We start from the raw sequence: 11,583 nt of genomic DNA, 5'->3' as shown, positions 1-11,583 counted from the left end.
AAAAGTCCAACAAGAATGACACTGAAAATTTCTTAAAAATCGGGTGTAAAATAAAAAAAGTTTAAGTTTCGCTTAATTCCACAAAACAGTTGTATGCACATCCTGGTCGGTATGCAAATGAGAAGACTGATGACATCAGCCACTCACTATTTCTTTTGTATTCAATTTGAAATATGGAATATTCAAATTTTCTCCTCATTGTCAAGTGAAACAATGATTAATTCCTCTCTGAACATGTTGAATTGGCATTGTTAAATACTTTATGGTTCAGTCAAGTTGGTCCCAATTGTCAAATTTGTAAAAAATGAAATATTGTATAATTAAAACAATAAAAAACAAAAGAAATAGTGAGTGAGGGACATCATCAACTGTGTCATTTGCATGTCACTGACTTGTGTATATCACTGTTTTGTGAAAAATAAGCAAAACTTTAAAATTTCATAACTTTCTTATTTTACATCTGATTTTGATGAAATTTTCAGCGTTATGCTGGTTTGATTTTTCTCTATTTATTCAAATCGACATTTTTCTTCGGTGGACTTGACCTTTAATCAGTTGTCAATCCGATTGTTTTAGTTCTTGGTAGAACATTTTTGAATAAACCTTATTTCATATACTAAAATACAAAAGGACAAGTGGGGATATGTCATCATCAGCCCACCTAATGAATATTCATAAAGACATGCCTAAAACAGTTTCACCGGAATTATGCAAATCTTTAAAATCCAATAACTTCGTTATTTGTTATCTGACTTTGATAAAATTTTCAGCATTTTCTTTCTGAATTTTGTTCTATTTATTGAGATAGAAATATCTCCAGCCTGGACCATCCCTTTAGGGTAGTGAATTCCTAAAGTTACGTCATAGATATAGTCATACAAACTAATATTGATTGATGGGCTAAAGAGCTTCTCGGAGTGAATAAATGAATATCTAGTTGGATAGCAATGAAAGTCTCTATTCAAAGTAAAATCATCAAAAACTATAAAAGAAGCTTTTTTTTTTTAATTTAAGCGATATGATACGAACTCTAATTTGCTATTTTATGTATATGGATATAAGTAATTTTCAATGATTTAAGTCTATAGAGAATACGATCAGTATGGTCAAAATATCCGCCCGGCTCTCTTTTGATATATACGTAAAATCAAGTCTGTATTGATTGATTGATTGAATTTATTCTTCTTCATTTCAAACAAATTGACAGAGTAATTAGGAACAAATCAGAATATGAATAACAAAAATGAAAAAGAGGGAACTCACTGGAAAGCATCGCTTGTTTATGTGAGTCCCCTGAAATAAATAACTGATTAAAAATTTTCAAATAGAAATAGAAATTAACAATGTTCAATGGAATAATTGATAAATACCAATGGGGTCAAGCATCGTATGTTTATGCACTATAGGGGAAGGCGGGGTAAGTTGAGCATAAATTTCAGCCAAAAAAGTGAAAAAGGGTGTGAAATAGATAAGTGCTTTTTACCCACACACGTCTTTAAATATATTATAGAAATAAGAATAATATTGTTAGTCCAGGTATGGATTCTCACTCTTGTCATAGTCTTTTACATGATGGATGCATAAGAAATGTGTGGATGTGAAAATATCGCAAAAAGTTTGGACGGGGCTAATTTAAGCCAACCAACATGGGGCAAGTTGAGCCATGGTAATTCTTATGGTAATATATAATAAAAAATTTAAAAAAACATAAAAAGCCATTGATATGCAGGCAGAAATGAGCAAATTTACATGACAGTTCTTTTACTTTTAGAAGATGTTAGTATTTATAGAGAATTTATTTATAGAGAAAAATTGACATCCTGGTTCTCCCGCATACATTTTGTACATAGTTTTTGTGGCTCAACTTACCCCAGACGGTGGCACAACTTACCCCACAGATGGGGCAAGTTGAGCCATTTGACATAATTTTTTTCAAAGGTCACAACGACTTTCAGTGTGGGGATAGAAAGTTATATATAGGTGAAAAATATTTCCCAATAATCAAATTTAAAGGCAAGGTACTTATTTCTGCAATATTACTAGTCATATCAATTCTAACATGCAAAATGCAAAAAGTGTCACAACTTACCCCGCCTTCCCCTACTATGTATCTACTTGATTGTATGCCAATTGTATGGAGGCTTAATAGTGTCATCCAGATGTTCAGATAATCATATAGTTTGAAAAAAAAAATGAACAGAAGACGATAACTCGGATCTAGCCACGTCTATCAGATGACGTTTATTCATCATAGATTATGATCAGATGACACGACGAAGAAAACGATTTTGCCATCTGATCATCTTTTTAAAGGGTTATAGATATGACAAGATGATTAAATTTGGAAATCTGGGTGGCATCCATAGGCTTCTACAATATTGTAATATGAAATGCTAGAGTGAATGAATGAATTGTAAATTAGAAACTTTAATACGAAGGGGTGTAAACGGCCGCAATTTGTAAATAACACCAATGAATCGAGACTATGGGATTCGATACCATCTTACACAAAAGATCTTTGCCTTATTGGAACTTCCATATACCCTATCGGCCTATCCTCAAAGCTATCCGGAATTAAACCTTAAGTCTCCCTCCTATTGAGAATGCATCCTGATTTTCCTTCGTTTAATTTGATATACCATTAATTTTGGACGCTTCATTTTAGTAATAATGATAATAATTGTAGTATTTGTTCAGGTATAACTACGCAGTGAATTTGTTTTCAAAATGCAGTGAATTTGTTTTCAAAATGTACGATACAGTCATGACAAATTTATCCTTATGATTAATTTGTAGAATCCCCCCATTCCCACTTAACTCTATGTCTTTTTTCTTTTTTTTTTACATTGTAATAACAGATAAAAAAATAACTATGATTAAGTCTTTTATTTTTGGAAAAACCTCTTACTTGAATCTAATTTCTTTAACATGTTCTCACATGCTCCTCCTTGCTTCCATTGCTTTAATGTTTGTTTTTTAAATCTAAATGTGTTTTGATGAAAATAATAATCTACGTATTTCAATTCATTTCTTCATGTTTATAATTATGTTTGTAAACTAGCGACCGGCGAGGGGAAAACATTAATAGGAACTAGTGCCCTTATGTCTATTCCTGACGATCGGTCAATGGGTCTTGCAATTTTTCGTGCATTTGTAATTTCTTGTACTTCTTTTGCCAGAAATAAAATGAATAAAAATAAGTAGACAAAACTTGACAAAGGTCGCGTACGTTCTCGTGCACGTACATGTACGTGACCTTGACAATGCAGGTGCCGCGGAACGGTTTTCAAAGTGGGGGGGGGGGGGGGGGGGCTGACCATGCAAAAAACACAATCCTATGGTTATTTTATGTTTTTGTACACGGTTTTGGAAAAAAATGGGGAGGGGGGGGGGGGTCGGGCTGAAGCCCCCAGCCCCCCGCTTTTGCGGCCCCTGGTAAGTACTAATTATGTAAAAATTCATTCACCCCGGCTTGATGTGCAATATCTTTACATTATCTCACATTTCCTTTTAGGTAGTGGCTCCTTCTCTTTTCGACAATGGAACGTGATGTTATCATCGGCTCGCTTGATACAGGCTTCTAGGATCTTGAGAAGAGCAATGTGTTTCTTAGAATCCATCTCGTGGTTCGAAGCTGTGTAGTTCTCAATAAAGAATAGACTGTTCTTCTCCATACCAGCTGTGGTGATGTCGCCAACGATCTCTTCCTGGTTCAAGATGCTGTTAGCGAAGGTCACAACCATGATCGGATACGAGCCTGCATGATGATGGTGATGATGATGACGATGGAGATGATGATGATGATAATGATGATGATGATAATGATGATGATGGAGATGATGATGATAATGGTGACGATGATGATGATGATGGAGATGATGATGATAATGATGATGATGACGACGATAATGATGATGGTGATGATGGTGATGATGATGATAATGATGATGATAATGATGGTGATGATGATGATAATGATGATGATGATGGTGGTGATGAAGATGATGGTAAAAATTGGTGATGATGATAATGATGATGGTTGTGATGATGATGATAATGATGACGATGGTGATGGTGATGATGATGTTGATGGTAATGATGACGATGATGGTGATGATGATGATGGTGATAATAATAATAATGATGATGGTGGTGATGATGATGATGATAATGTTGATGATGGAGATGATGATGATGATGGAGATGATGATGGAGATGATGATTATGATAACGATGATGGAGATGATGATGATGATGATGATAATGATGATGATGACGATGATGGTGATGGTGGTGATGATGGTGATGATGATGATAATGATGATGACGATGATAATGATGATGGTGATGATGGAGATGATGGTGATGATAATGATGATGGTGATAATAATAATGATGATGGAGATGATGATTATGATAACGATGATGGAGATGATGATGATGATGATAATGATGATGATGATGGTGATGATGATGGTGGTGATGATGATGATAATGATGATGACGATGATAATGATGATGGTGATGATTGAGATGATGATGATAATGATGATGTTGATGACGATGGTAATGATGACGATAGTGGTGGTGATGAAGATGATGGTTAAAAACGGTGATGATGATGATAACGATGAAGATCGTGATGAGGATAAATGAAAGTGATGTTGAATACGTTGATGATAATAACGAAAGTAATGAGTATGATGATGATTGTAAAAAAAAAGATAATGTTAATATATAAATAAAAATGTATTTAATAGTAGTACACTCTAAATTTTAAGGATTTTAATAAATCCAGATTGACTGTGGATAGTGACCAGCCGAAAGTTATATTAATTTCAAATCTTTAGGATTAACTTTCAAATTTCAAAAACCTTAATTTCAAATCTTTAAGATTTATATTTAAATCTACAAGGTTTAAAGCTAAATCTAATATTCGGCTGGTCACTTTTCACAGCCGATCTGGATGTATTTAAATCCTTGGAATTAAGAGTGTAGTCTTTCGGGTAACAATCTAGAAGACGTACAGGCATGACTGATAATAGAAGCAGAGTGGCAATTGGTGTAGTATTATATTTTACGCAACTTCTGAAGGTTTTCATCGCAAAGAAGGCTAGTGTAGTAGGTTTCATGGTACATTTATCTTCGTTGGGCTAAAGTGGGTCCTGAAAAGGACCACCCAAACTTCACGTTTCGACACGCACATCAACTTGACGGAGTATATAACACCTGCTTTTACAAACTTTGCTCATTCACCTGAAGACGACAAGAAAACACTTGTCGAAACGTCGAGTTTGTGTGGCTCTTTTCAGGACCAATATTTGCCCAAGAAAGATTCAAGGTGTATTCGTGAAACCTACTGCACTATATTTTACGTGTTAAATGTAAAAATATGTAATGGTAATAACTTTTTTTTTTAATGTTATAGATTAGATAACTTACCGAACTCTTGCCTGATTTGTGGTACAAGTGACGATATGAATTCACGACAATGTTGTATTCCAGTAGCAGAGCTAGGAAATAAAATACAAATAAATACAAATAAAATGTTAACGATGATGGTGATAATTTGTGTGGCTACGCAGCGCACTCGATGCGATTTACAATATTCAATTAATACGATGCGCCTGCCCCAAGCGTTTGTGCATATAGCGAGTATTTGCACCACGGCGCAGGACGAATCTTAGAACACAGCAAGTGCACTGAAAATGCCCGACAAATCACAATGAACAGCTGGGAGGCCTTTGTCGAAAATTGGTGAAAAGGAACAGCGGCTTTCTTCTACGCTTCGAAGCTGACGGGGGAAAATGCAAATACACTGTATGACGTTTGTCCATAGTCCAGAAAAAAACTGATGCCTCGATTCACCAACCATCGACAAAGAATTCATTGTGTCATGAAAGGCATTTGACAATACATTCTCGATGTTCACGGAAGCGGTCTGCCTCGCGGTTGCAAAAACATCCCTTAAGGACGTTCCACAGTTATGTTTGTGCGCATTATGATCTACGCATATTTAACACTCCGCGCGCTGACGTCACAATGGATGAACAGGTGATTAATTTGCTGTGGGTATGAGCTGATTTTTCTCATCATCTGCATCCTAACTGCAGATCCGATGCGTTATTTTATGTAGCTAAAAAAATGGAATTATTCCATGGACCATTAAAAAAAATATCTCTACAATTTCAAAATACTTTACTCTGCAGTACTGCCAAGAATCACGAATATGACCCCGAGTTTGAATAAATGGTAGAGTGGTTTTGATTTTTCTTCACATGGATACAAAGCATTTGGCGCATTTTTGGTGTTTTAAAAAGCACGTTTGCTCTAATAAAAATGGTGATAGTTCGTAAACAAGCACATGAACCCATATTTTTAATGTTTGTACCTCTTAAGTATAGCTTCCTCTACAACTTTGCAAATTTTGGTGAAAATGACATGGATTTTGAATAAAGTGCAGCATTTATTGTACTTTTGTAGTCACATTTTTGAGATTGGGTTTTTGTTATCTTTTACGCCATTTTTAAGAACTGACTGTGCTGTTAGACTTAAAGTTGCAAACAAATAGCACAATAATTAGATTCTCTATTCTAACGATACAATTATTAACTCTCTTGCGAAATTTGAAGACTTTTTCATGTATTTTGACTGAGTAATAGAGGTTTAAACTCATTGTAGTATTCTTGCGAGGTCTAAAAATGCCAAATTCTTTTGAATGCGCAATTCTTAAGAACATCAATTTGGGTGAACTTTGAAGCTCTATAGCAAAAAATCAAGCACATGGACCTATGTTAATTTTTGCATATTTCGAATATTAAGGTTCTAAAGTATCTATGTGCAAAGTTTGGTGAAAATGACATGGATTTCACTTTAACTGTGGAACGTCCTTAAGGAAAATAACCTAGATGCCTATATCGTCCCGAGCATCTCACATAGGGCCTATAAAACTGTGCGCTCTATTTTTTTTTATGAAACGAGCGAATGCATTTCTAAATGATAGTTGTCTTAAATTACTTCATATCTTCTAGGATGGTCGCAATAATTTTCTTTCTTGATATAATTTATCTAGGCCCATCATTCAGAATATAATTATAAGAAAGAGTGAATCCGCAAACATTGCAAGTCTATACAATATTAAATGGGGGTACGTCAGGCTGATAAAAATAAACACAATAACAATCAACTGCATCAAAAGAAAATTCCAAAACCCTTTGGAAAAGCAGTCCATGTATTTCGGAATGAGCGACTGGAGTGCCAATGACGTCATTTTGTCCCCCCTCTCTCTTTTTAACGCACACCCCACATACACCCTAACACGCCCTCCCACACATAAATGTCCCCATCGTGGGCGGATATCTCTCCCCAAAGATGGGGGGGACCAGGGGCTGAAAAATTTGATGAGCAAAAAAAAAAAAAAAAAAAATCACCCAAAAAGTAACGTCATCTCGTCCAAAATACATGTTTTATTTCGATTTTGAATGATGTATTTCTTTCCACCAAAAATAGTAGGGGGACATTTGATATTGTGTTCCCCCTACTATTTTGGCTAGGGGGGACGCGTCCCTCTGGCATTCTGCCCTTGGTCCCCACCTATACGCATCCATTTACCCTAACGCAAGCACTCACACAAATACACCCTAAAATCATACGAACGGACACATCTACACACGTGGATACCCAAACAGATATGCACATAACAAACATGACAAATAAATGACAGAATGAATGGATAGATGTACATGTACATAGTTACATACTTGTATTTAAGGATAAAGATGGGACAGTCGATCCTTTCTCCAGCCGTCCAAAAACGAGGGTCGATTCCTCGCTTTCCAGCTGTTTGGAAGAGTTCGATTAAAAATGTTAAAGAAGATGAAACGGTTGAACAACAGTAATTGCTCTGTTCCAAATACTTCAAAAACTGACAAACAGGTTTACAATAACTTATTGCCAGGTTCTCTTTGTTCATATTTGAAGAAATGGAAAACGATATATTTTTGGAAAGGTTACTCTATAAGGAATTAGCATAACAAAGTTTTGGCATTATCTACAAAACTATAATATCAAATTCTGCAAAAATCTCATTGCTCATTAATTTATGCTAATTTATGCGTAAAATCAAAAGTTTGCTCTAATTAATAAAATAATGCCCCTAAAATGCTAATTTGTTTCACTTACTCTAGATAGGCATCTGATAAAATTCATATATATTTTTTTAAATTCAACATCACATTTATTTTCTTATGTATTCTATTGTTTTCTAAATTTCTTATGTATTTCATTGTTTTTCAATTTTTTGTTTTTTATTGTTTTTTCATTGGAAATTGTCGGGGACTATATTTTGACCATTAAAATGATAAATTCTATTGATTTTAAGCAGTAAAAGGAAAAATAATGATACATTTATGAATTTTGGCTAAAACACTATTTGCATTGGATTTTTACACAAATTCACGTTTTTGGGTAATTTTGGGTTTGCATGCACTTACAAAATGTTGCGTAATTTCAGAACCGCGTACCTGGAGGTCACAATTTGGGTCTCAAAAGTTGCGCGAGACTTGAAAGTAATAAGACAGCGAGTGGCGCGGTCAAAAAATTTCATGCGGCGGATTTATCGCGAAAAATGTCGAGGGGGGGGGGGGAGAGGGGGGCTGAATCAGCCACCCAGTCTTTTTAGGGTTAAAGCACTTTTTGACCATTAAATATAGTTTTATAAAATAGGGACTTTTGGGACTCTTGAAAATTTGAATCTATGTCATTCATAAGGTATATGCGACACCCTGGTTTAACGTGTCCCTTACTGAAAGATAAGATTTAATTGCATTATTTGCAACATGTGCTTGATTCTTGCAATAAGTAGAAAAAGACATAAAACAAATAATGTCATTAAAATGATTTTGTTTCTGAAAAGTTGCTTATTTGATACCAGTAGTGTTTCCTGATCTCAGAAATAATGGTTTAGTGCAAAACGTAATTTTCAAGGTTACTTAGAAGCAGATATATTACCTGATTTCTTTGGCAATTTTGTTAAATCCAAGATGGCGGCCTTATATGTCTCAGTGCAAATGCAAAAATTGTTATGCTGATTTCTTATACAATAAACTTTCCAAAAATTTATAATTTTCAATGTCTTCCTAAAATCTGGCGAAATTACGTAGTGATCTGTTTCTGAGACATGGCGGTATGCAGAATTTCTTTTGCTGGGCAGACAGGATGCGTAAACTTTTTCGACAAAACCCGTCGACCAGCTTGGATTTTGTAAAGTGAAATTGAGGGGATTTGTGATAATTTTCAGTGATTTTTTTGTTTCCATAATCATTTTCTGGGGGTGGGGCAATTATTCAACTGATTTTCGGTAAAACAATAAATAAAAATTATATAATCATATTGTATAGCTTGTTGGTCTTATTTATATTATTAATACTATCATTATATCTATATTTTTTTTATTGTTACCTTCCGATAATGTCTATCAAATTCTTATTACTGGTTAAAAAATCTTTAAAAATTAAAGTATGCCTACTTATTTCAATCATAAAAAAATAACTGGGTGCAAGAAGCGTTTGACGATTCTTGGAAGTCATTAAAAAAGCCTTATATATATAAAAAACCCTCAAAAAAGTTTGGAAATCTGAGTTTGACCATTAATTACTCCCAACTCCCAATGTTACACAATGCATATTTGATATCATTCAAAAGATCATTTAATTTTCTTTAAAATGATACCATGCTTGTTATGATCATGCCATTACGAAAATAGCAGGATTCAAAAGTGTTGGATGACGTCCGAATTGAAAAGCTGCAAAACGAGCAGAAATAGTCATAAAGGGTCAATAAAGAACATGATTCTTTTGTCAGTGTCAATCCAAATCAAGACCATGGTTCTGTAGTGATGGTTCTGAGAGATAACATGGTTTGAGTCGTGGTTTGAAATACTCATGCATGTTTGTTTGCTTGTGTAGACGTGTGTTTGATTCCATGTTAATGTTGATGTTAAGGTGCATGAAAACAATTAAAAGAAACCGCTGAGAAACTCATTCATCACCACGGAAAAAAGAACAGTGACTTTCAATATTGTGTCATTTGGCAACTTTTGAATTTTGATCTTGCACCACATTTCAAGGCACTGCACCTTCATGTGAACGATAATCATATCACGTAGGGTATCATTTTAAAGAAAATTAAATGATCTATTAATTGATGTTAATTACACATTGATGTTTTCTAAAACCGATGAGGAATTATCGATCAAAGTAAAAAAAAAAACCGCTGATAAACTCACTCATCACAACGGAAAAAAGAACAGTGACTTTCAATATTGTGTCACTTTGCAACTTTTGAATTTTGACCTTGCCCCACATTTCAAGGCACTATACCTCCATGTGAATCATAATCATATCATGTAGGGCATCATTTTAAAGATAACAAATGATATATTCATTAATATTAATTACGCATTGATATTCACTAAAACCGAGGAGGGATTATCGATCAAAATAAGATTTCCAAACTTTTTTGAGGAGTTTATACATACATACATACACATATTATATATATATATATATATATATATATATATATATATACACTCACCAACATCAATGCGCTTGACAGCTGCTTGCTTAAGTAAGTGTAATTAATGCTTCAGAACTGTAAAGCGCTTTGTACTTAATAAGCGATATATTAACTATGCTATTATTATCTATCATTATTATAACTGTTCTTTTCCAAGACTATAACGAAAACACGAACACAATACAGTATAACCTGAATGAGAGAGAGAGAGGGGGGGGGGGGAATCACAAGCAAATGTATGGTAGGCATTTTCGATTATCATTGATGGGGGGGGGGATCAATATCCCAGTGGGGGTTAACACTGCCAATTGTAAGCAGAAAAAAGGGGAAAAAGCCATATACTCAACTGATTTCACTCATTACATCCCAAACTTTGTAATAACCCAGATCCGATTGTCCACGTGTATCGAAAGTTGTTACTTGATCGGTAAGTATAGCAGGGTCTCGAAATATAGTCCCTCCTAATTGCCCTTCCGTATTGCTCTCGGGGTAGACTTGCTCCCACACACCTTTGTAATGAAGTGGAAATGAAAAATGAAAAAAAAAATGAAAATGGCTCCCAAGTAATACAGGGATCTTCGCTTTTTGGTGAAAATATGCGTGATTCATTCAGTAAATGCATGTGTGACAGATATAGTAATAAGTAATGTATTACAGATTTTGCACTAAACGAATTTATTGCAATCAAATCAAGAAAGAACTGAGTTCATGTTGCTTCGCATAAAGAAATACAAAAGAATGTGTACATGCACCGTGTTGAACTAATACACAAAATATAACAAATGAGCAAGCATACCCCAATGAAATAAACAGTGTCCCACAATGTGTTCACAGTGTGGAAAACAATGCAAAATCACTTTCACAAAAAGACTTAAATTTAAGCATTTCAACAGTGTGAATCAATACATTCATATAGTCGACCATGTGAACACGCTGTGAACAGTCACGCTGTCGAGGTGTCCACAGTGTGAAAATATCTTCACACTGTTGAATTTGTGCATTTTA

General features: G+C 34.5%; 1 protein-coding gene across 1 annotated transcript; it reads right to left on the bottom strand.

The window, feature by feature from the left end:
* Window positions 1-3,302: 3,302 nt before the first annotated feature.
* LOC135155274 (uncharacterized) lies at window positions 3,303-10,289 on the bottom strand. The gene is made up of 4 exons (XM_064104207.1): window positions 10,286-10,289; window positions 7,761-7,839; window positions 5,443-5,513; window positions 3,303-3,757 (listed from the first exon to the last, which is right to left on the bottom strand). The coding sequence occupies exons 1-4, from the start codon at window positions 10,287-10,289 to the stop codon at window positions 3,489-3,491; spliced, it is 423 nt and encodes a 140-aa protein (XP_063960277.1). The 3' UTR covers window positions 3,303-3,488.
* Window positions 10,290-11,583: the final 1,294 nt, after the last annotated feature.

The sequence above is a fragment of the Lytechinus pictus genome, chromosome 8 (assembly GCF_037042905.1).
Source record: "Lytechinus pictus isolate F3 Inbred chromosome 8, Lp3.0, whole genome shotgun sequence".
Lineage (NCBI taxonomy): Eukaryota > Metazoa > Echinodermata > Echinoidea > Temnopleuroida > Toxopneustidae > Lytechinus > Lytechinus pictus.
Note: the sequence above shows the minus strand (reverse complement) of the source record. Positions and strands in the feature narration are given on the sequence as shown.

Excerpts from the sequence above, each read along its gene's own strand:
- LOC135155274 (XM_064104207.1), bottom strand. Across the intron at positions 5,514-7,760 it reads ATCTTTATCCTTAAATACAA|CTCTGCTACTGGAATACAAC; the intron begins GTATGTAACTAT and ends TTTATTTCCTAG. Across the intron at positions 3,758-5,442 it reads ACAAATCAGGCAAGAGTTCG|GCTCGTATCCGATCATGGTT; the intron begins GTAAGTTATCTA and ends ATCATCATGCAG.